A 26,908-nucleotide genomic window follows, 5' to 3' on the forward strand; every position below is an offset into this window, starting at 1 on the left:
TGAAAAGACGATAACTGCATGAGTTGGTTTGGAATTGTATTTTGTAAGACTAATTTTCAAAACATATCCTTCATGAGGGAGAACGAAAAAAGGTTGTCAAAAAAAAAAGCTGGCTGGACTACGCAAATAATGGACCAGCCTCTCTCTCTCTCTCTTGATATCTTGTTAAGAACATTGGTGACCGGGAAAAGTGGATGGTTTGGTTGCGCGGGACAGATGATAAAATGACATGTACATAAAAAAAATTCCAGATTTTGTGTAAAATACACAAATGAGGAAGTACTGAAAACACCTATTTTAACGAAGTGGCCTTAAAAAAAAATCTTTTGTGACGATCCATTATTCAGGGAAATTGTATCTATTTTATCAGATAGTCAGAAAATGGATAAAGTTTTTACAGATCTAATAAAATATAGTGTGGGGAAGTTTTACTCTCAATGAAGGTCAATCCAAGTGGCTCTCGGAGTAAATTTCTTCTTTGGCATCCTCATCGATTTTTCAAATTGGTATGGTGCGCGAAAAAAGATGCGCGACGGCACTCTGATCATAAAATCTCGAAGCTGGTGTTCCATTAGTATAGTTCCATGGTTGGACAGAACTTACATAACGTAGCAATTAAAAATGTAATTTTTCTTTTTAACAAAAAGTCTAAAACCATTTGCATAAATGTGTTAAGAATATGGTAGATTGTCGTTTCCCCTACTATAAAGGCTCCCGTGTTGTTTTACTATTATTAGGGAATAGTTTAGTTGTAAAAGTGGTATATTTTTATGAAAAACACTGCTCGCATAAGTGATTTAAAAAATTAGATTTTTTTTGCTTTTAGAAAAGAAAAAAGTAGCCGACGCATCAGAACTTTGAATGGACAAAAATATTATGATGTCGGATTTTCACTATCTTTTCTAGTTTATGAGATCTAAACGAGACGGATGGACGGACAGACGGACGGACATTTAACACAAAACTAATAGCGTCTTTTCCCTTTTAGGGGGCTGCTAAAAACAGATGAATGCCTGGCAATTAGATATGGTCTGATCGGTGTCGCCCATTCTGACATTCCTCCTCTCCACGCAGTTATTTAGGATGAGCGGCATAACAACCTCTGCCAGGCTGTAGCACTTTGTGATGCTAAATGCCTTTTAGGGTAGTCAGCTCCTAATTTTTCCTAAGGGTAGACTCCCAAAGCCTTTACAGTCTTTGAGTATAGCTGTAATGTGCAGATCCTTATTTTTGTCACATTAAATTCATTATTTTCTCTTATTAAAAATGTGGTCCCTGGTGCTGCATTAATATTTATTTGTTTCAGCGCTGAGCTTCACATATATGGTGTCTGAAACATAGCACGTTAATGACAATCGAATGCCCTAATAGACCTTATGATCTTTCAAGGGTTCTTTTCTACATAGATAATGTAGACAGGGCAGATGGGGGCATTAAAAATTACATTCATTACAATTCAAGTAATAAAAATCAGCTTTTAATAAGTTGAAATATGTAGAGCTATAGTTCTAGTTAATTAAATAATGAAAACAATATTGATAAACATGTACATTTTACTAAACTATTCACATATGAAACACCAGTAGTATTATACACTAGTTTCGTGATACATTTCCAAACACCGAAGAAAATGAAGGAGATAAAGTCAGAACCTTGAACACATCCTTGTCAGAGCCCCAATGCATGGCTTAGGGCAGCACCAGAAAGACTGCAAGAAAGAATGAGGGGAAACTCAGACAATCCATAAATATATTTCTCTTCATGGCTCAAGTGTTTGGACACCAAGTAATGGAAAGATCACTCTTTTATTTCTGCAAGTCGGACGGACTAGAGTTACCCCACGTAATTTTAGAGGTGAAAAAAAAGAAAGGGGGGGGGCAGAACAAGTAGTATTCATCCGTCACTAAATAGCGGGACCGGACTTGACCATTGTGGGGCCCAATGTGAAACGGATTTTGCGGGGGCCAGTTTGGGTAGGAATCTATCTATATATATAATTCTCTTCATTGCTTAAGAGTTTGGACACCAAGAAATGGAAAGATCACTCTTTTATTTCTGCATTTTGGACGGACTAGAGTTACCCCACGTAATTTTAGAGGCAAAAAAAAGGGGGGAGGGAACAAGTACTATTCATTACTATTCACCCGTCACTTAATAGCATAGCAGGACTTAACCATTGTGGGGCCCAATGCGAAAATGATTTTGCGGGGCCCAGTTTGGGTAGGCATAATGATAATAAGTGAAAATTAAGTGTTTGTATTAGAAAATATATTCGTCTTCGCATTTTATTCATTCTTTACTGCGCACAGAATTACTACGCGAGCCTTGCACGTAGCAAAGTCATTCAGTATATCATAAGAATTCTGTTTCCTACATAGATCACGCTCAATAGCAAAATTTACCAAATGTCTCAATCTATCTATGAGAATTGTTGACCTAAAGTAATTCTTCATTAGTTTTAGGAGAGAGAAGCCTCTTTCACTAGATTCCACAATTACGGGTATTGCATAATGCCCTTGTTTTTGTTTTTTATCGCGAGTAGAATTGGTGTTTTCCATATTGAATGACTCCTCAAAATGACATTTTTCGACTTTATATTTCAGGAGATTTGTATGAGTTTTCAAAAGATTTTGATAATTTCCCAATATTTCCAGGATGTTTTCGTATATTTTGCAATTTCAGGAGATTTCCAAGGAGCTTCAAGTAAATCAACTGGTAGCAGCGGAAAATCTGTTATAAATTATAAGATGGTTTAAATTAATAATTTACAACCCAAGAATTATCGCGGGTCTTTTGAAAGTGCCGTGCCCACTGCGGTCGCATAGATTGCAGTGGGCTAAGGCCGGCCCTGCAAAATATTGGCGTATGCTACGTCGCCGGTCGACTAGTAGGTAAATAAAGAGACCCCCAAAGAAGACCTTTCGAGAAAGCGAGGAAGGATTAGGAAATGTATTGACCATCAGAAAAAAAAGTGGGACAGAATGGAAGGTGTGCGATACAACATACCTCCTCTTGTGATGGTGCTGAGATGTCATAAAGTAAAAGTCGCCTCACGCAGGTATGTAGTGAAGATGGGGGTGGGACAAGCTTGAGATTAATCACTGTGTAAGAAAAGCCACTCCGCAAGTATCCGAGTCAAGGTGGTGGGCTCCAATCAAAAAAACTACTAGTTGGGTCTGAAAAAGCCGCTTTTCATCTCCGCACAGAGCCCCTATCAGTTTCCCCTAAGCAGAGGTGTCGGCCGCTTCACTGAATGATGCTGTCACAATATACATTAGAAAGAATGCCTCCCTGGTGTATGATTGCAGCATCCACCGATGATGGTGGATACTATATATATATAGTTATATTGTATATAAAGTATAATTTTATAGTAATATTAGTAATATAATGTATTTGTGTGCATTGAAATGTATTATTTCTATGGGGATTGTTGTTCACTGAGACAAAACGTTATTTGACCATTGTTATTTGTTACCAGTTGTTGTTTTTTTTTACCAAGCCGGAGTCGGGCCATTGAAATGATCGCATTTTTTCTATTTGCTCCTTTCGGTTGATTTTGTTTTTTAGTCGTCAGTTTATTTCCTTTGACAACTCGACTCGTCTTCGCAAGATCCAGTCAAGTTTATAGGGGGTGGGGGTGATGTCGTCCTCGGTGTTTGGTCTTTTGCCCGAATCGAAGTGGCGCGACTTAAATGATATTTTTAATCCCATAATTCTAGGGTTTGTTGCCATGGATTTCGTCTGTGTAATCGTCATGCCATAGTTTCTTGTAGTTCTCACTTTTACCCATTGTTCTAGGCCAATCTAGGGTTACGTAAATTAGGCTCGATGTCAGCGTTAAAGCTAGTGACATGGCTAAATCTCTTCTTTATTCTGAGTTACAGCATATCTATATCTATATCTACCTATTTATTTATTTCTCTCTCTCTCTCTCTCTCTCTCTCTCTCTCTCTCTCTCTCTAGATCCATATGGAAAGCAAGCATAAAGGAAGAGTCCCGGATTGCAAATGCCATACACAACAGTAGTAGAAAGAAGGGTGAAAATGCAACGGCGCCTGGAGAATACATTGGCCCAACCTGTGAATCAAGGATTAACTTCTTTAGTCACACAAGAAGTTGCAAAGGGAAAGGATGGTCTCTTCAGACTTAAAATGCCACAGCATTATATATATATAGATATATATGCATATTTTTTTTTCTTTTGGGTGATTTGCCCCACCTTTTATTTTAGGTGAACCACTGCACAGTTATATACATCCAACCTCACCTAGTAGAAATTTTTGTCTATAATGTTCTGTATATAAAACAAAAAATTTACACAAATACAACAAAAAAGTCCACTATTTAACTGCAATTATTTTTGTTTCAAATGCAATGCATTTCAGCTTAAGATTTTTTACATCAAACGTAAAAGGTAATTGGTAAGATAAATGGGTTAAGTAAATAAGCAAATGTTGTGTTTTAAGTTTGTCAAGCACATTTCTCAGCCAGGCTGTGTTGAATTTACTCCGATTTCCTCTGTTCTGGTTCCACGATTGAAACTTGCCATCTGTTTGTACAAGAGTAGGACTCGCTTGTTACAGATGAATGACACGAAGATAGCCACGCCCTGAGATCCATTCAGTACTATAGAAATCGACCTGTAAAGGGATTAAATCGATAAATTACATGTACACGTTATTGATATACTTTTAGTAATACCACTAACGGATCCAGAACTTTGGAGTGGTGGGGGTGATTTTTTTCCAAACCTAATGCGATCCAGAGTTCTGCTAACTACACTACAATACACGACGAGCTAAAAGAGCCTCATAACTCATGGCTCCAAAGTAACTGTAACAGTTTGGTTTCAAATAAATCACAAATACTGTACAGTTGGCAAAAATATTGCACAGACTGTCTAAAAACCTAGCCTCTGTTCCGGATTGACTTCGCCTCGTACTGGTCACATTGCGAGGCAACGTGAAGTGTCTTGACTCTACCACACTTGTTCTTATATAGGGTCCCTACAGGCATTCCAGAACAGGATGGAACGTGGCTTGACCACTCGCTTGATTACATTCACGGTGACTTGCGTGCGTAATATTTACAACACAGGTCTTTGCCGAACTGGCGTGTCCTGTCACTCGTCACGGTTGACCGCTCGTCTAGCGCTGGTCTGGGGCGATTCTAAAAACACACACAGCACTACCCCGATCTGTGCTGTCAGTGGCGACTCTAGGGTCGGTGTCACCAGGTGCGGTTAGTTCAGGGTGTCACTCCCCTCTAGCTATCAACTTTATCCACTTTTCCTAATAGAAATTCATTTTTTGAACCAATACAGTAAGATGATTACCTATTTTATAGATTATTACATACATGTAAAATTATTCCATTCCATTAGAAAATCCAATTGTTAATGGCATTTTTTCAATACTTTTGCATATTTTACAATGTATATTCATTAAAATCACCTAAACATGTTTCCTTTGTTAGACTTTTATACGAAAACCGTATAACGTTTTACTGTGTTATTTAAAATGAATATCAAAATGTAAGTTTGCAGTTACGTTAGTCATCTATTGGTATTTGGGGGCGTTATCTTGGGGAGCGTTTAAAGAAAACCTATTAAGATCCGGGGCGAGGGCGTAGGCATCAAGTATTTATTAGCATTTCTGAGCTTTAGAAACTCATTTTTCTTATGTCCATCATGTACAATTTCTACTAGAAAGAAGTTTGCAGGTCAAATCAAATTAACCGTTGGCGCTCCCACCCACTAAACTTTTTTTTTTCAGAAATACACATAATTTTATAATGTTTTGTGCAACTGAAAACCTTCTTTCTGGAGATAGTATTAGAGAGGCACCAGATTTTCTACCCATCCAGCAAGGTGGTCTGTTGAAGCACAGTTAGCTCCTCCAAGCTTTTTCCTTCGTTCTCAGCTTGTGTCGTCTGCAACGCATTTTTCTTCCCGTGGTAAGAAGCGCCCATGTCAATGTTAAATTATATCGGAGTGGGACGTTCCGATAAAAAAATATATTCTTGGAATCTGAGTGCACTATTCATACAAGTTCAAAAATAAAAAGTTGCTAAATTTAAGTCTATTAAAGAAGGAGGCAGCATTCACCAATATTATTTTCCGGGGATGTTTAAGGTTCATATAGCGCCCGTATGTCTTAATTAAGATCATCTTCATGTTCAGTATGAAGCCTTGCATCTAACTTTTAAGTTTTTGTCGCACAAAATGTCGACAACTTAACGATGTTAAACTCTTGAGAGAAATTTAACCATTCGGACTATAGAATTTTTACGATTCTGACCTTTCAAAAAGAATCACGTCATTAGAGACGTTTTGAAATATCTTCTTAAAAAAAATGTAATCGATATTTTTGCAGACGCCTTACACAAAAGCGGTAAACATTTTAAAAGATCCGTATCAGTAGAAGATAAGAAGTTTTTATCTTACAATATTTAAACTTTTTAAAAAATGAAACCCCCCACCGCGAGGGGGGGGGGGGTGTCGGAGTTTAGTGACTGAACTTTTGCTTTAACTTTGTTTATTTTAGGTGAAATATTAATACTAAACCATCACTTGCCCTAACACAGCCAATTGGGTTTTGAGTTGGAAACCCCCTACCAGAAGTTTTGAGTTTAAAACCCCCTACCAGGGAGTTTTGAGTTTGAAACCCCTTACCAGGGTGTTTTGCATTTAAATCCCCCTCTTTTATACATTAAAAAAAAATGTAAAAGACAATCCCGAAATTCCAAGAGCACATCTAAGGAAGATTTTGATTTTAAACCCCTATCCAAATTTTACGATAAAACCCACTTCAATGTAAAAAAGCAAATTACACACTAAAAATGCTATGAGCATAGCCAAAGGGGTTTTTAGTTTACCCCCCCCCCTCCCGCAAGCGGGGTTTGAAGCTAAAAAATAATTCTTCAAAAATAAAATAAAAAAATTAAAATTTCGCATTCAAAATGCTATGAGAGTAGTCAAGCCTATTCTGTGTTTTGAGTTTAAATTTCCTTTGCTAAAAAATACCTCTTCAATATAAAGAGAAGCAACTTATACACTAAAATTCTTTGAGTGTAGCCAAGCCAATGGGGGGGGGGGGGGAGGTTGAGTTTCAACCCCTCTCCTCCAGATGGCATTTTTAAAAGTTTAAAACCCCTCAAGATAGTTTTGAGTTTAAATCCCCCCTACAGAGCGTTTTAAGGTTGAAAGCCTCTCTCTTCAATATTATTTCTAAAGCAAACTACATTCACCAAATTCTATGACCGTAGCTAAATGTGGTTTTGAATTAAAAAAAAAACAACTCCAGAAATATCTTAGTTAAACCCCCCTCCCCCAACAGACGATTTTGACGATAAAATTTCCATTTTCGATATAACATCTAAATCAAAATAGTCACCTAATTCCAAGATCGTAGTCAAGAGAAATTACACAGTGGCTGTGCTCTATTAATAAAGTACAATGAAATTGAAAAGCACAAAATCTGGCTCTACAAAGATGGCTAAGATGGTTAAGACGGATTTTAGGAGTCAGTTATAGAGATCATGTCTAAATCAAGGAAATCCTATGCCGAAATGGGAGTCGAAACCCTTAGTAAGGTTGTTACAGAGGTTTGCGGGACATGTTCTCCGACAAAATGAATTACGCATAATAAGAGTTGCGATGACATCCTAGTACAAATTGGCGCCACATTTCATGGAGGTCCTCAGAGCAGGACTTCAGACATTGTCAGATATAGATTTTTGTGTAAACAGCTTGCCAGCAAAAGCGCCGAACGGCTCGGGAGGGTCTAAGTCAGTAAGAATAGCACATTAGGTTTTTGAAATAAGACTTTCTTTTTAATAGCAAAATAATGCACAGTAGGTACCTCAGAATATGAATTTAGTTGGCTTTCAATACCAGAAATAGACCATTTGCTGGCAAGGGCGATGAGTCTACATTTTTGTCACTAACTCCAGGAACCTATTCTAAGGCACAAATAAACGTCTTCCAAAAGAATGAAGGATCAGAATGTAATAGAGATTAATCATCTACACACACACACATCCATCCATCCAAACACATATATATTTTTTTTTGAGGTGGGGGGGGTGCGAAAAAAATCCCCTCTCACTAAAATGGGTGTCACCTGGTGAGATCAGCTTATGATCTCGCTCCCCCTGCCTCCAAAAATATTTCCTTGGGATTCTTTTAAAAACTATAATAAAGTTAATCGATTTCCTACAGTCATCGACTGTAAAATGATTGTTGATCTCGTTTCGTAATACAGTATATGACAATTTATCAATAGTTTTTACACATATTAATATGTAAAATTATTAAAATTAGAAGCAGTCTAATGTCAACGTGTGCTCTGCATTAGACTTAAAGGAAGGATAATCTTAAGTAAAATAATCTACATTATACTTTCATGTATCTTACGACTTCTGAAAGTATTCAAAGTTTCAAAAATTACATTTAAAGGTACGAAACTGAAAAAAACAACATTGTTAGCTTTACATTTTAAAGCGCCTAAGAACTAATTAAATATTCTTGCAAAAAATGTTTTCTTTTCTGGATTTCAAGCTTGCTAATTTATCAATAACTTCATTAAATCCAGTATCTTTCTTTTATTTCGCTTTCACTATACAAATAGCTCAATATAAGGTCTAGTGTTTATCGATCACATATATTACTTAATGAAATTTAATTTTTGAAAGTATCTTTCCCATGGACGCCACAGACACGCAGATGGTAAGAAACAAAACTTACTGTCAAAGTTTTTAGTTTCTTTAACAGTGGTAGAGAGGCTAAGTGCGCTTGAACTTGGCTTGGCTTGGCTACCTAGAAGGGGGCTCGAGGTTCGACACCCGACTCGGGCAGAGTTATGTTTACTTAGCGCCTAAAGGCAGCACGGAAAACCAACTCCTAGATACCCCCTCCCCCACTGGTTCACAAATGAGATTGGACCAAAGGACCAAAGCGCTCTGAGCATGCTTTAAGCATGAAAGTAGCGCTATATAAAAGCTATAAATATATATATGTATAACTTTTGATGCTCTAGATGTCTTCTATTTCTTAGTATTATTTACAAATATTGTATTATGGTAAATCATTATAAATGCTGAATGACAATGTCTTCGATTCCGAAGATTAAGTATGAGTGCGATGATTAACATGACTACGCAAACTCAGTCGGTACCTTTATATTTTCCCGCACTCGCGCAGACAAGGCAGTTGTCGGCTTGCGGTCTATTAAGTTTTTTTCTTCTGCGCCTGTCTTCAACAATCGCTTTCTTTTGAACCGAAAATCAACAGAACTTTATCAACTACTGAAATAAAACTTATTTGGTTGTATTGGTTCAAAGGTATCTACTACCTCAATGGTATCTTTTAAGTTTAAGTTCAGCATAAAAAGTGATTAATGCGCTCAAGTATTGACGTCCGTTTACTTTTCTACAATCGTAATCTTGCATCTGTAGATATTTTCTTCTTGTTGCTATTTGAGAAGAACCCTCTAGTTAACATTTTGCGCAAACTGTCATGCTTTTGATAAAAGAACATTTTAAGCACCTCTAGCTTCGTCTTTATTTTTTTAATAGCTAAGTCTTTAGTTTCAATGAATTCTTTGTGTATCGCGGTCTTTTCAATACAAGGATTGATAAAATTAAGGACATCTGGCAATAGTCACTGAGCTGCGTGTCTGGGGGCTTTATTTTCAGGGTGAATAAATTATTTCAATGGTACCAAAAATCGAAAATCAAAGTATAGTCTGAAAAAGAATGTGGATGATATAAACTGAGTGAATGATCTATACATCTATTAGAGAATCACGATTGTGATGGCTCATTAAGTCCTTTATGTCTCTGAAAAGTATGTATCTTTTGCGTGGTTTGCTTAACAATTCTATTTATAAACTCATCCTGTATAATGTTGTGCATCGCGCTTTTCAGCCTAGTTCTTATCTTTGTTCTACAAATAAGTGTTTTTCAATACTTCGACATATGTGCATAAGTTATCGCAACAAAATTCTCTTTATACAATAAATACTCATTGTTAATATGGTAATGACATGTCAAATTCTGCTTTGAAAGAAACGATGTGATATCAAGCTACCTGTTCAAGATGTCCCTCCATTTTTTGTTTTGTTTTTACATCGATGATAGCAATAATTTCTTAGTCATTTTAGTATCGTAAGTCCGGCTGCCAATGTTTTCCAATTTTCAAAGACTTATAAATAGTCTTCAAATGTCTCTTTTAATTTTTTTTTTCGATCCCTAATGTCCTAAGACTGTCATTTCATAAACACTGACATTATGGAGCTTTTAAATAACTTTGGTGAAAATGTATTAAAATGAAATCGGGAGTTCCTATCCATGCAACAGGAGTATAGCTGAAACTACGGTTTAAAGTTTTGCTGAAGGTATAAAGTATGGTGTAACATTTTGGACATTTTGATGTCATTATAACCAAAAGTCTTTTGGACACATTCACACAATCACAATGTTGTTTTCTGTTTCCTTCTTTTTAGGTAAAAATTAAGTGGCCCGGTGGCTGAGTGGTAACGCTATTATCTACCGAATCAAGAGATACCTGGTTCGAATCCTGGTGAGGACAGGAATTGTTTATTTCGGAATTTTTAGGATGCTCCAATTGGAACTATTAAAGCTTGAGGAAAAGTAAAGGCGATTGGTCGTTGTGCTTACCACAGGAAACACTCGTTAACCATGGTCCGGAGAAACTGGCGTCAACTGTTAAGTACATCGAAAGGTCACTAAAGGGAAACTTAACTTAAAAAAAAAAATTACCATAAAAATACATTTATACATCTTTAGCCTCCTTCAGTGATGGAGCGACTATGAAACACTTTGTAGCCAGTGTCGTAGCTAGGAATTTGACATCTTTGAGGGCCACTATATTTTGCGTAATATTTAATGTAAAAAAAAATTTGGACTTGCATTTGGGCTCCCCTTAAGTGGGGTCAGGGGGTATTTTCACATTCTCTCCCCACCCATCCACCCTAGCTACGCCACTGCTTTTAGCAAAGGCTGGGCATTTGTTATGTTAGCATTACTACAATTACCCAGCCTCTTCCTGGTGTACATGGTTTGCCCAAAGATTTTATATAAGAAACGACTATCTTAAAGGTTAAAGAGAGAAAGAGCTTGACGCTATAAAAGTATTTTAAGAAAGTTCCTATCAGAAATCATACTTGAGTATAGTATTATCCAAAGCAGCAGCAAGAATAGCGACTGCCCAGAAGGCACCGGTCACAGAGGACATCTTGACATAGATGAGCCATTCAGGGTTCCGCTCGTTTTGCTTGAAGATAGACTGCAACTTACGCACGCTGTGAATCTTTTGTACGGCCACAGAGAAAAACACCACATTGGTCAGCGTGACAAGTGATAAAGGCCCTGCCACTGTGAGACCTGGTATGGAGGAGAAAAAGTATGTGAGGCATAAAAGACAATGACCATGCCATTGAGGGAAGTCAAGAGTTTGATTTGTCTATATTACTCTATATGCTGGTCTAGAACTCTTATATTTCTAAAGATAACTTTCTTAGTTTCAGATGTGAGTGGATTCAATAGTGAGCGCGAGTGGAGCTGGATAGGCTTCTCTAGTGCTGTTAGAGCATGGAATGGGTTGCCTGATCCAGTCAGGAAAAAAAATGACTTGGCAGAATTAAGTCATTGACTAACATGCATGTTGATACGTGATGCGTAGGATTAATCATTTTTTTAAAGTAACGTCTGTATTTTATAAGATAAGATACGATAAGAATTTATCAAACGTAAACAAGACAACTAGATCTAGATCTATTATTGATCTACAATGTTCTATAGAAAATACTTTTACTTCTATTGGCATGGAATATTTATATTACTTAGGATAAACTATAGCCCAGTGATGCCCAACCTAATTCGATCTGCGGGCCATTTTAATTTCCAACACACCATGTCGTGGGCCACATCATAGAAAAGGATTATAAAAAAAGAAATTGAACTGAAACTCTTTTACTTGAGAAGATATAGTTCTTACACAGACTTATTGGGATATATTTGAATTTTCTTTTTACGCTTCAGAAAATAACTTAAGTTCTGTTTATGTTTTGTTGTTCTTTCTTGTTTTTTATTAAAATAGCCAAACTTTTTTTATAAAGACAAACTTCTTGGCTAGCTTGGTATCATGATCTACAAAAAAAAGTAAGGATCCGTTCATATTTTCTAGTAGATTCTATAGTCTGAGTCATAAAGATTCATTTTCAATATTTTTTAGGGGAGATAGAATGACGATTTCTATATTTTGTGCCGATATTTCGGCGGAAGCACGTTACGGGCCGGATCTGGTATGTTTAAGAAAATGGAAACAACAGGCATAGCGCCATTAAAAGGAGAAGACAACTTAACACACAATGATAATGAGACTAAAGCTAACATTCTAAACAAATACTTTCCATCAGCATTCTCAGCCCCAGGAGACAAAGACATATTACTTGATTTGAACCAAGTAGACAACATAGGAGATATAGAAATACAAGAAAATGGAATCCAAAAACTTTTAGCCAACACCAAACCAAATAAAGCGTCTGGACCTGATGGTATTCAAACTCGATTACTTAAAGAACTAAGCAATGAGCTAGCACGAGTGTTCAAAATACTTTTTCAGGCATCTCTTTACCAAAGCAGAGTACCAAAGGACTGGAAAGAAGCTAATGTCACCCCTCTATTTAAAAAAGGAGAAAATCTGACCCAGGAAACTACAGACCAGTATCACTTACCAGCATCACATGTAAAATCCTAGAAACACATAATATGTAGCAACATTATAAACCACTTAGACAAACAAAATGTCCTTACTCCATACCAACATGGCTTTAGGAAATATAGATCATGTGAAACACAACTAATAGGACTAATTGATGATTTTTCAAAAGGTTTAGATAACAGTAAGCAAATAGATGCTAATTGCAGGCACAGAAACTTAGCTACATCCTGAAATTTATAATGCAGAAATTTTCAATAGTAATTATGAAATTTTTAGAAAAGATAGGGCTGATAATCATGGAGGAGTTCTTTTAGCAATAAAAAAACACTCTTATAGCAGAAGAAATTACCTTACCTAACTCAAAAAATATAGAATCAACATTTTGTAAAATTAATACCACCTCAACATCCCTAATAATAGGCAGCATTTACAGACCACCAAATTTTAGTTTAGAATACATGCAGGAACTATGTAATCAGATTACTACACTTAAAGAGACAAATAAAAATGCAGTTTTTTGGATTATGGGTGATTTCAACCTACCTGATATAAATTGGAAAACACTAACCATAGATAAACACCAAAACCTTAAGGACATAAATGAGCTTTTCATGGAAACTTAACACAACCTAAGTTTAGATCAAATCATTAAAAAGCCAACTAGATTAAACAACACATTAGATCTCTTCTTAACCAACAGACCTGGATTAGTAGTTGATTATGATATTATCCCTGGTCTATCAGACCATGAGATCATAAAAATACACAGTCAGATAAAAGAAGTAGCCAATACAAAACCCAAAAGAAAAATTTTACTCTGGAATAAATGTAACCTAACACAACTACACCAAGCTGCATTAAACTTTCAACAAACATTCTTATTAGAAAAAGACATTAACCAACCAGTCGATGACCTCTGGAATTTCGATAAAAACTTATCTTAAAAGCATTATAGAAAATCATATACCAACTAAATACACATCAAACAAAATAAATAAATGTTGGTTTAATAATAGACTAAAGAAGCTTTGTAAACAGAAGGAAAACCTATATAGAAAATTTAAAGAAACTAATGCAGAAAGAGTTTACAAAAAGTATATAAAAATTAAACACTTAACCCAAAAAGTAAGCAGACGGCTGCAGAGTGAATACATAAACAATGTAATATCTAAAGATAACAACAAAAACCTATAGGTCATACATTAAGTCTAAGAAAATGGAAACAACAGGCATAGCGCCATTAAAAGATGAACATAACATAATACATAATGATAATGAAACTAAAGCAAACATCCTAAACAAATACTTTGCAACAGCATTCTCAGCCCCAGGAGACAAAGACATATTACTGAATTTGAACCAAGTAGACAACATAGAAGATATAGTAGTACAAGAAAATGGAATTCAAAAACTTTTAGCCAACACCAAACCAAATAAAGCTTCTGGACCTGATGGTACTCCAGCTAGATTACTCAAAGAACTAAGTAATGAGCTAGCGCCAGTGTTCAAAATACTCTTTCAGGCTTCACTTAACCAGGGCAGAGTACCAAAGGACTGGAAAGAAGCTAATGTCACCTCCTTATTTAAAAAAGGAGAAACATCTGACCCAGGAAACTACAGACCAGTATCACTTACCAGCATCACATGTAAAATCCTAGAACACATAATATGTAGCAACATCATAAACCACTTAGACAAACATAATGTCCTCACACCATACCAACATGGCTCTAGGAAATATAGATCATGTGAAACACAACTAATAGGACTAATTGATGATTTCTCAAAAGGTCAAAAGGTTTAGATAATAGTGAACAAATAGATGCTATCTTACTAGATTTTTCTAAGGCTTTCGACAAAGTTCACCACCATAGTTTGCTTAAAAAATTAAAATATTTTGGCATTAATGGTCCACTGCATAAGTGGATTAAAGATTTTCTGATAGGGAGAGAACAAACTGTAATAATAAATGGCTCTAAATCAACACCGATAACAATAAACTCAGGTGTACCTCAAGGAACAGTCTTGGGTCCACTACTATTTTTAATTTACATAAATGATTTACCAAATTGCATTACTTCAGGAACAAAAGTCAGATTATTTGCAGACGATTGCATAATATATAGAACAATAAAAACAACACAAGACACAGATATTTTACAAAGAGAATTAGATGAATTACAGAAATGGGAATCAAATTGGAGCATGTCTTTCCACCCAGAAAAATGTCAGTTGTTAAGAGTAACAAAAAAACTAAAACAAATTAATTCCACTTATCTTATTCATGGCAAACCAGTAACACAGACTAAAAACGCAAAATACCTAGGTGTTATAATAAATGAAAAACTGTCATGGAATCCACATATTGATGAAACTACAAAAAAATCAAACAAAGCATTAGGATTTATTAAAAGAAATTTCTATAAATCAAATAAGAACATAAATCTAAAAAGTTATTTAACCTTGGTTAGGCCAATAATAGAATATGCATCCTCTGTTTGGGACCCCTCAACTCAAGAAAACATTAAGAAACTAGAACAGACACAAAATAGAGCAGTGCGATTCATAACAAACGAATATTCACATTTGACTAGAGTAACACCTTTAGTAAAATCACTAAATTTAGAAAGCCTTCAGGACAGAAGGCTCAATAGTAAAGTAGCAATCATACATAAAACACTTTATCATAATCTTCAAATACAAAAACAAAATTTAATAAAATACTCAGAAAGACACAAAGATAAAGGCACATTCCTCGTCCCATATGCTAGGACAAATTTGTACAAATACTCCTTCTTCCCTAGTGCTATTAGAGCATGGAATGGGTTGCCTGAGCTAGCCAGGAAAACCAGTGACTTGGCAGAATTTAAGTCATTGGTTAATATGCATGACTAAATGCATGACGTGTAGGACGTAATCATCTTCTTTTTTGAAGTAACGTCTGTATTATATAAGATATTTTTATCTATATCTATATTATGCTTACACTGGGAAAATGGGAGATGACAAGCTACTTGAATTGAAAACTAGTTTTAAAAGGCAACAAATAGTAGTTGTTAAACTGAAAAACGAGAGTGAGTCTGTTGCGGAAGCCAGCTCCATTTTGTCAAACTTAATTGAAAGCTATAGCAAATCATTTAGTGAAGGTGATTTTATTATGGGGTGTGTCGTTAAAGCTGCGGAAGTCCAGAAAAAGGTGAAAGGATTCAAAGAAATAATGTTAACTAGGAAAACGGTGGTGTATAGAATAAATCGCATGTCAGTCAGCTTGCGTGAACAATTACAGAACAAAATAGCTAATTTGACATTCTTTTCATTGGCTCTCGATAAGTCAATTGATGTAACGGGTGTAGCATAGTTGGCTATATTCATAAGGATCTTTGACAGGAATTTTGAGATACATGAGGAACTACTTGAGCTCTGTTCTATACATAACACCACAACAAGCGAGGATGTTTTTGAGAAATTACAGGAGATGATATTGCAGTAAAATTTACCTTTGCCAAAAAAATAGCTAGTCTAGCAACAGATAGTGCAATATGTGCACCAACCATGATTCGGGTTAGAAATGCTGTTGGTGCAAAGCTGCTTGCAAAAATAAGTGAGGCTGACGCTAATTTTAAATTTGATCATTTTCTATGCATCATTCACCAGTGGCGTAACTAAGGGGGGGGGGGAGGGGGGGGGAGAAATTTAAAATCCCCCCCGGGCCCCCACCTACCCCCAAATTGGTGTCCGAAATTTATTTGTAAATACATAAATTAATATATTTGATTGACAAATAGTGTCAACGGGTGTCTTTTTTTTCAACATTTATGGATTAAAAATTTATCACAAAGACTAAACCTAGATCTAGGTCTATCAGTACGTTGACTTTGTTGACATTTTTAAAATATTTTTTCCCACAGAGATTAAAGTTTTTTTTAAAGTTAGTTTTACATTTTAAACTTTGTTGCCACGAATAAAACTGCATGATATATAGCGAATTCCAGGTATCTTGTTACCTTTACTAATAATAGATCTAAATGGCGAGTATTTTATGGCTACACTAATTAACCTTGAAGCAAAATTTACAGAATCGAGTATAACAGATCCAAAAGTTATTCTTAATAATGCAAGAATAGTCCATTATTCGGGTTTGGCGTCTATAATTTCAGAATTAAACTTCACACTCGATTTATTACCCCTCTATTCATCTTTCATCAATCCAATGGAAACTCTATTTTTATTTCCATCTAATCCTTTTGCTTTCGCACAAAACATACAACAAACAATAACGTAATATCATATAATATTAGCACATCCTTCCTTTTGAAGTTATTATCACATCCTTCCTTTTAAAGTTCTTAAGAGTGATATCTACCATTTGGGGGCCCTATGCAAAACTGATCGCGCGGGGCCTAGTCTGGGTAGGGATGAGCATAATGTCAATATTATTTTTTTTGAATTAGAAAATAGGCCTACTTTCGTCTTTGCAATAAATTTTTATCAAATGAAAGCTCGCAATGCCACTTTTTATTTATTGGCACCCCAAAATATCAATTTCGTCTATTCTTAAGGAGATTTTAATAAATTAAAAAAAAGTTCAGGACTTTATCGTATATTTTGCCTTTTCATGAGATTTCCTGGAGGCCCTGGAAAATCAGGAGGTCACGAAAACCCTGTTATTTTATATACGTTATAATGGTTTAATTTAATAATGTACACTTAGAATTAGCGCGTGTCCTATGAAAGCGCGGGGCCCACTGAGACCGCATAGGCTGCAGTGGCCTAAGGCCGGCCCTGTCTAGTAGGAACTTCAACAATTCGTCCACTTCTGGTTGTCTTGACTGGCACAACAAGTTCTCTAGACGTTGGTCTATAACTGTCTGTTTCGTTTGTTCCAACAGTTTGCAGTTCATTGTCTCCATCGGTATCATAGTACCCAGAGATGTCTTCATCGAAACTCTTATTCAAAAAGCGTTGATTTCTTCTGTATGTTTTTCCGTTTGTCTTTATGATGTAAGATCTGGGTGCTGAATGTTTTTTATGACAACTTCTTTCTGCCATGTTTGACCTAGACGAACTCTCCGACAGAATAATCTTTAGGTAGTCTTGCTTTTGCATTGTATTTCACTTTTGCTTTTCATCTGTCGTTCGTTGAGTAATGTCTCTGCATTTTCAGCTACCGATGGTTTCAATAGTTTGGGATCAGTTCGAATGATTCCCTGAGTCTTCTACTCGTCAGCAGTTGTGATTGTGAATACGGCAGTCCACTTATCGGAGTATTTCTATACTCGAGCATAACGAGATATGGATATTTCCCACTTTTGTATGCTCTGAATCCTTTTGCTTGCGCACAAAACATAAACAACCAACAATGACGTAGTACCATATAATATTAGGACAGAATCTTCTTCATGCAGTGGAAAATTAAGAATTTTTTGCCTATCTTGAATTCTGGTCAAAGCTCTTGCTCCCAATTAATATAGTTCGGAAGAAACTACAAAAGTCTGGACTGCATATATGGAAAGCTGCTAAAGAAATTAGTACCCTTTCATGCTTTCTGCAAAATGATGAGAAACTGACAAAAACCCAATTCATCAAAAAAGCAAAAGAAGTTAGTGAATACTATGGATTCCCCGTAATCCCTGTGGGAAGCGTGGTCGAGAGGCTAAGTGCGCTTGAACTTGGCTTGTCTTGGCTACCTAGAAGGGGACTCGAGGTTCGACACCCGACTCGGGCAAAGTTGCGTTTACTAAAGGCAGAACGGAAAACCAACTCCTAGATTGGACCAAAGCGCTCTGAGCATGCTATAAGCATGAAAGTCGCGCTATATAAAAGCTATAGAAGAAAGAAAAGACTTGATGGGAAGTTGAGTTCTAATGTAGGACTGTCAATAGAACTGCAATTCAAACGTGTTGCGACAGAAGTGCTGGACAGATTTCATATGGAGATGAAGGGCAGATTCCAAAGGCTGGAAAGAAAATTGATACCTTTGGGTTTCTTCTTGAACCAAGACACCTGTTAGATGAAGACCCGCTTATGACAAACTGTGCTACTTTTCCTGTTTGTATGATGTCATTGATGCACGAGCACTTTTCATCAACAAACCAGTAATACAATCACCAATAGACATATTGAGGAAACAGGCTTCATATGGTAATTACGTGTGCTCAAACTTTGCAACCTCCTCCGAATACTGCTAACTCAGGCCACTTCCATTACGTCATGTGAGAGATCATTCTCAAAGCTCAAGTTCATCAAAAGCTATCTCAGGAGCACAATGACACAAGAAAGGCTTATCATGGCTTTAATGTCAGTGAAGTCACAAATACTAGAAAGTATCGATGTAGTTGATGTTATAGATGTCTTTGCTGCACAGAATGCACAACGTGAAGCGATATCAATTGAGATTTGTCACTTGTGCATTATTTAACTAATAAACAAAGCTTTTATTCATTAAAATAGTCTTGATTACTTTTTGTTAAGTTTACTGATATACTGAACCAATTTGATTTGGGGCTTATATACTTTTGCGTACATTATTCCATGTCATATGTCTAATGTCAAAATGCAAGGGGCCCCCAAAGAGGTCAATCCCCCCGGGCCCCCAAATCCCTAGTTACGCCCCTGTCATTCACCAATAAGCATACGCGCAAAGTAATAACAGTTCCAACATTTACTAAGACAAGTTCCAGTCGCTATCAATTTTATTCGTGACCGTGGCTTTAATTATCGCCAATTTTCAATGACATTGGACACGAATTTGATTGTTTTTCCACTATGAAAGCTATAAAACACCTTTCAAGATTATCTGATCGAAATTTACCATCAGTGATGAAAGTGTCCGTGACAAACAAACTTCAACCTGACATTAATAAACATGCATCCCAGAAAAGATGTCAAACATCAGGACAACGAAAATAATGCCGAATCATAGTAATTTTTAATTAATACAGAAGCACTACAAATTTAGTTAACTAAAGGACAAGTATTCTAATAAGTCTTGCGTATTCTATTGTATTGTTTCTAATTTATATAAAAATAGTAGGCTAAGTTTTCCAACTGATATTTGGCTGCGGCCCTTCAGGTCATGGTAAGTTTTTATGCGGCCCATACACCTTAATGAGTTTGACATGCCTGGACTAGAGTAACACCTTTAGTAAAATTACTAAATTTTGAAAGCCTTTAGGACACAAGACTCAAAAGTAAAGTAGCGATTATACATAAAATACTGAACCATAATCTTCAAATACAAAAACAAAATTTAGTAAAATACTTAGAGCGACACAAGGATAAAGGCACATATGCTAGGACTAATTTGTACAGATGCTCTGTCTTCCCTTGTGCTATTAGAGCATGGAATGGGTTGCCTGAGCTAGCCAGGAAAACCAGTGACTTGGCAGAATTTAAGTCATTGGTTAATATGCATGACTGAATGCATGACCCGTCGGACGTAATCATCTTCTTTTTTGAAGTAACGTCTGTATTATATAAGATAAGAGGGCCGTATTTTGGGCATCACAGCTATAGCTTACTTTAATTTAAATAAGAATTAAGTTATTTATTTTAGATCTAGAATCTAGATCTATACAAAATCATTCTTCGCTTGAGTAAACTATCTACCTCTTATAGTAGTCTATATATAGATCTTTTTTCAAAAAAAAATCACTTTTCTTGTATTTTAACATATATTATTAATTTTTAGTAGTTAAAAAGTAAGGCAATCCATCACTGAGTATCTAGAATCTAGATCAATAAAAAATCATTCCTCGCTTGAGTAAACTATCTACCTCTTATAGTAGTCTATATAAGCCTATAGATCTTTTTTCAAAAAACAAAATCACTAATCTTGTATTTTAACGTATATTATTAATTTTTAGTAGTTAAAAGTAAGGCAATCCATCACTGACTAACGACACCTAATCACTGACTACCGGCACCTATTTTTTTTTTCATAACGGAGATAAATATGTATGTATAAATATAGGTAGTTAGTTAGATAGATACATAGATAGATAGATATACAAAACATTGAAATTTATTATATATATATATATATATATATATATATATGGTGACCGGTCACTTCATCCCCGGTCACTTCATCCCCGGTCACTTCATCCCCCGGTCACTTCATCCCCTGATATTTTCATCATCTGATAATTTTATCTAACAAATTGTAATTTTAAAAAGCATTAAATGAGCAATATTTAATGTATTCCTTTTTTATTTAAATGACAGAGAGAGAGAAAGAGATAGATAGAGAGAGAGAGAGAGAGAGAGAGAGAGAGAATCACACCCTAAATATACATGCAAGATTATTTCCAATAAGCATTCAAACAATTAATTTTAAGGCTATAGGAACCTCATCATGACGGGTATGTTCACATAACTAGAGGCCCCCCACCAGTTTCGATATCTAAAGTGAATATCAATAAACAAAATACATACTTACATATACATGTAGAAATGAAATATCGATATAAATAAAGTCCTTTAACACAATTTGTAACTTTAATGTTTATAAGGAAGACCGCCTTTATTAGAAAAAATTAAAACCTTATTACAAGGCTAAAAATGACTCGCCCATTTTCAAGAAAGAGCGATTGAAAAATCAAATAAAGTGAAACATGGTCGTACTTTCACCACAGCTTGGCCTTTGATGATAAGTTATCAGCGGCACGGTCATAATTATTCTAATCGCACTTCTATCTCTCAAAAGATTTCCACTACTTGCACCGCACATTGGCCTTTGATGATTAGTTATCAGCGGCAATGTCATAATTATTCTAATCGCACTTCTATCTCTCAAAAGATTCCCACTACTTGCACCACACCTTGGCCTTTGATGATAAGTTATCAGCGGCACGGTTATAATTATTCTAATCGCACTTCTATCTCTCAAAAGATTTCCACTACTTGCACCACACCTTGGCCTTTGATGATAAGTTATCAGCGGCACGGTTATAATTATTCTAATCGCACTTCTATCTCTCAAAAGATTTCCACTACTTGCACCACACCTTGGCCTTTGATGATAAGTTATCAGCGGCACGGTTATAATTATTCTAATCGCACTTTATCTCTCAAAAGATTCCCACTACTTGCACCACACCTTGGCCTTTGATCATTACGCTATAGATAAGTACACATCCAGATTTACCATATAATAGATTTCTTATTAAGAATACAAAGTGGAAGAGGAAACACTATAAACGCATTAGTAATATGTCATAAAATGTAAAAAAGAAAGCATTCTACATAATCATATTTATATATAAAATATTTAATTGGGGATGAAATGACCGGGGGATGAAGTGACCGGGGGATGAAGTGACCAGGGGATGAAATGACCAGGGGATGAAATGACCGGGGATGAAGTGACCGGGGATGAAGTGACCGGGGATGAAATGACCGGGGATGAAGTGACCGGGGATGAAGTGACCGGGAACCTATATATATATATATATATATATATATATATATATATATATATATTATATATATAAATATATATATATATAATATACAAGCATGTTATTCTAGTATATTGGTTAGATCTTTCTAGCCCAAAAACTACGGCACTTCTTTTTCAATCTGAGCCAACTATTTTTCAGTTGGTGTCAATGCTCTAGAAGCGAATTCTATTGGTTGTTCTTCTTTTTTTAAGTGTGTGTTTTATAAGATAGGATAAGAAGATTGGATTTAGGTCGATTAACTATTTTAAAAGCTCCATTCATAATATTTTAACATTAACGCATTTGTTTTACTTGTAACATTATTATAATCTTTAATTGTTTCTAATACACTATAACTGACTATGCAATTCTATGGAAATTTAAACCTGAGGGCGGCAGGTGATTTCTGTCTATTATATAAACTATTTGGAGACGACGGAATTTGACATATGTATAAGTCTAGAAAAGGGGTTGGCAACCTTTTTCTATCGCAGGCGACATTAAAAAAATTGTGGTAATATATATATATACACACAGTTTTTTTTGTAAACAAAAAATGGGTGCCGGTACTCAGTGATTAGGTGCCGGTACTCAATAGTTGATTGCCAATCTTTTAACTACTAAAAATTAATAATACACATTAAAATACAAGAAAAGTAGTAATTTTTTTTCAAAAAGTGCCGGTGCGCCGTACCGGTGCGTACCGTCACAAAAAAAAGCCCTGTATATTTTTATATTGAAAAATACACTAGCTAACTGTGTATACTGTCCTTTAAATCACATTTATACTGTATTTACATTTCATTTTTTTTTACACTCCGAATTGAGGAATTACAATAAGAGTTAGAAACTATTAGAACTAGAAACTAATTTTATATATATGTTTGTTTTTTTTTTTAATAGTTTTTTTACATTACAATCTTTCACTTCAAATGTACAGTTGTACTTAATGTGAAGTATTTAACTGTTTACACTTGTACATAATGTTTCGGAACTGTGAAACTAGCTTTTCTATTGTTATCCTTGTCGACCTGTTCTTACACTTGTTTATTTTCAAACATTAATGTGGACACAAATAATTTAAACGTTTAGCAGCAAAGTTTAAGTGTGGAAATAAGTTTCTGGCACCCATAAAACTCCAGCGGGGGAACTGACCGGAACTTTTCTTTTAGGTCATTTTTTGTTCTGAGGTATGTCTTCTGGAGTTAAATCAGACTCTGGATTAATTGCTGAACTGTGGGCATTTAAAACTGGTTCTAAGTTCTTGACGTCTTAAAACTTGCTTAAAAATTGAACAATGAAGGAATCCAAGTAAGTCTTCTACTTTTCATTTTTCAATCATTTCACTAGAAATAGTTTCACCTTTCAGAAAATGAAAATGACAAATCCTTTTTTCCTTTTTGGGAAAGCTATGAAAGGATATAACATGTACATATATTTCATGTGCAAACAACCCAAACCGATCATCCGATGTAGTCTGTCTCTCCATTACAAATATTAGTAACAAAATGTAAGTAATGTAGTAATCAATGTACTTTAAGGACTCTAACAATTTCTTCCTTGAGATTCAATATTCTTTTCAGTACCTTGTCCATGCTAGGCCAGAGGATACTTCTGCGGCATCGAACATCGGAATGTTTTGTTTCCGATTCTTTAAGTACTCTTCGGAACTGCTTGAGGCTAAGACTCCTAAACCTGATCATTGAAATGCATATGTAAATAATATGTAAGTTATTTTATGCAGCTTTGTGCAAACTTTCCCGTTTAGAGTTTATGGCATGGATACAGTTATCTAATTTAGAAAAAAAAATGTTTTTTCTCAGTCAATACACGGGCTCCAACAGTTGTTACATTCACCATCTTGTTCCAAGCCAACCCAACAGTTCAGCACAGTTCTTAATAGTATTGAATAAATACTGTTTTTTTATATATATATATTTTTAATATATTTCAGTTTTAAATATGTATAATCTGTGGGCACACCTAATTTCTGTAGGTGTCTGCGGGCCACATAAAACACTCTGGTGGGCCGCATGTGGCCCGCGACTCACCCCTGGTCTAAAAGTAACGTTATAAAATTTGATTTTTTTGTCATTCAGATAGCTTACCTACAAGTAAAGTAGAATTTAAGTAACAGCTAAATCGTCCATAGCCTATTTCCTGTCCTGCTGATACCAAATAACTGCAAACAACAGTGGTCACGATGATGACTGTAGGACAGGTCAGTGAAAACAAGATTTTCTTCCAAAACTTAAACCTGTCCTGCTGTGACGAGGGTCTTACGCTGTTGGAAGTAAAAACTTGAAACATGTGGTAACTGCAGAGGAAACTCCAGGAGAACATCCACAGCCACATGAAGTGAGTCACCACACCAAGAACTGTACACATTGTGCTCGACCTGAAGCTAAGGTCAAAGGTTAAACAATATATATTAGGCCTAAATTATTTTTAAATTGATATTACTCTTTCTCTCCGTAAGTATTTTTCCACGTTTCGAAAGAATTGTTCATTTCGCTCATTACTATTTCACTACCCCTGTTATGATTAATTAAGCTTCAATAGCTTTGTCGTTTGTTATCAGAAAATGTTGTATTTATTATACAATTTAGGAAAAGAGAAATGCATGCTTTTTTCTTTTTATATAACTCAGTCATGTTTATACAATTTAAAATTAATTTTATTTAATAAGGTCAAATAAACGATGGTATCGTCGATTAGGAGAGACCGTGGAGAGTAGCATGTTTTAACTGAAGCCCTATGTCCCATGAGGAAAGCAAAGGAAAGATGATGATGATGATGATGGGGTTGGGAGTGAGCTTGCAGATCTTCCGCATTAAAAGTTTCGTTGATTCTCAAGAGGAAATGGTTTAAAATATTTCGCATCTCTGTTTAATGAAAAAAAAAGCATTGCATCTTGGGAAGAACATTAAACTATCCAGTGTTAACGACCTATCTGCGGATTTATTTGGAGAACGGAACTCTTATATTCCTAAAGATACTTTTTCAGTTTCAGACTTGAGTTATTTCAATGGCTGCCTGGTCGTGCGGTTTGCGCTCTAGGCTGTCGTTCGAACTTATTCAAACCCTGCACGCTCCTTTTCCCCGTCGTCTTTAGGGAGGTTTTGACTAGGAAGTAAATTTTTTTCAACTCTGTAGGAACATCCGAAACATGTAAAACATTTTATAAAAATATTTTACACACATTTATAAAATGTAAACAAGACAGCTATATATATATACTAATTACAGATTAACACTATTCTAAAGATAAAAATTTCAACTTCTATTGGTAACGAACTATAAGTCTACTTAAAGCATACATAATTGAAAAAAAAAACGTATTTGTACACAAACATTCTCCGCTTGGGGTAAACCATATATCTCTAGACTCTATATGATAATAGATGTAGATCTACTTCTTATCTAAAGCTGATATATACACAAATTCAAACAGAAAAAAATGCAAGTTAATAAAAAAAAAAAGGAGCAAAGCCGGGTAAAAATAAAGCTAGTGTAATATATGAAGTACAATGTATGGCGACGTATTGTGTAAGTATGTATGTATGTATGTACCTCATAGAAATCAAAACCGTTTCACCAATGTTAATAAAATTTGGCATGAATGTTCGATGGATCACGTCGAAGACCGTAGTGCATGTTTAATGTCCCTCCCTTAACCGGGAGAAATAAGAAAGAAAAAAAAACATAAATTAATCTCTTTTAAAGAACGAAACTATGTTACAAATCGAGTAGACCTATTTACACAGAATTTTATATTAGTTATGTAATGAAACATGGCGCTAGATCAGTAATACACAACTATAATCCGCTGACCAGGGGTCATATCCGGCAAGTCAATAATAAAACTGGCAAAGAAAAAAGAAACGACTTTAGGAATGAATGAGTTTTGGTGCGTCTAACTGTTTTTACTTACATGTGGGAGGTAATCAGTAGACAAACTTGAGCTAAGAGAAGACTACTGCTGAGAAACATGTTATTCAGACCTGCCTCAGTTCTTAGTTCACTCAACAGGACATAAGTCATCAAGGTCAGAACCAGACAAAGTATCGAAGCTGAAGAACACGCTATAGAAACAATATACTCAGCCAGAGAGGTTCCAGCCAGCTCCCTGTTGGTGCCTTCTAATACATCTTCTTTGAACATCTTCAGTTTACTGTTCAGCAAATCTTCACATACGTTCAGTTCACCATCTTGACCAATGTCTACCATGTTCAGATCTGCATTGTCTGTGATAAGTATCTTAGAGGAGTTCAAATCTATAGTTATGGTAATAGCTGGTGGTATAAGGCTGTTATTGACGAGAATTGTATATTTTCTTGGTTCGAATCGAACATGTCTGCATATTAGTACGTGATTTATACTTATATAGTCCAATTTGAACTCATTCATTATAGAATAGGTATATTTTTCAGCATGTAAATAGACAAAACTACTTTGATTAATGAGGTTTTGAGCTACTGAGCGTTCAACTTCAAAGCTATGGAGCATCTGAAATGGTTTTACTATCAAATTAAAGTCGGCAAAGTTTTGAACTGATATATTTCCTGACAAGAATCTGTTCAGTAGCTGTATATCTAAATCATTACGAGATACATTGTTATGAGCGAATAAACGACATTCCATCCAAAATATGGCAGAGTACTTTAAAACCAGTATTGAGGTGGTATCTACTAATCCTCGAACGTCAATGCAGAAT

At 35.5% G+C, this 26,908-nt stretch overlaps 1 protein-coding gene across 1 annotated transcript; it reads right to left on the bottom strand.

Annotated features, from left to right (window-relative positions):
- Positions 1-4,262: 4,262 nt before the first annotated feature.
- LOC129924444 (putative adhesion G protein-coupled receptor E4P) lies at positions 4,263-26,908 on the bottom strand. Its single transcript, XM_056018815.1, has 4 exons — positions 26,126-26,908; positions 24,300-24,595; positions 11,190-11,409; positions 4,263-4,643 (listed from the first exon to the last, which is right to left on the bottom strand). The coding sequence occupies exons 1-4, from the start codon at positions 26,833-26,835 to the stop codon at positions 4,487-4,489; spliced, it is 1,383 nt and encodes a 460-aa protein (XP_055874790.1). The 5' UTR covers positions 26,836-26,908; the 3' UTR covers positions 4,263-4,486.

The sequence above is a fragment of the Biomphalaria glabrata genome, chromosome 2, assembly GCF_947242115.1.
Source record: "Biomphalaria glabrata chromosome 2, xgBioGlab47.1, whole genome shotgun sequence".
Lineage (NCBI taxonomy): Eukaryota > Metazoa > Mollusca > Gastropoda > Planorbidae > Biomphalaria > Biomphalaria glabrata.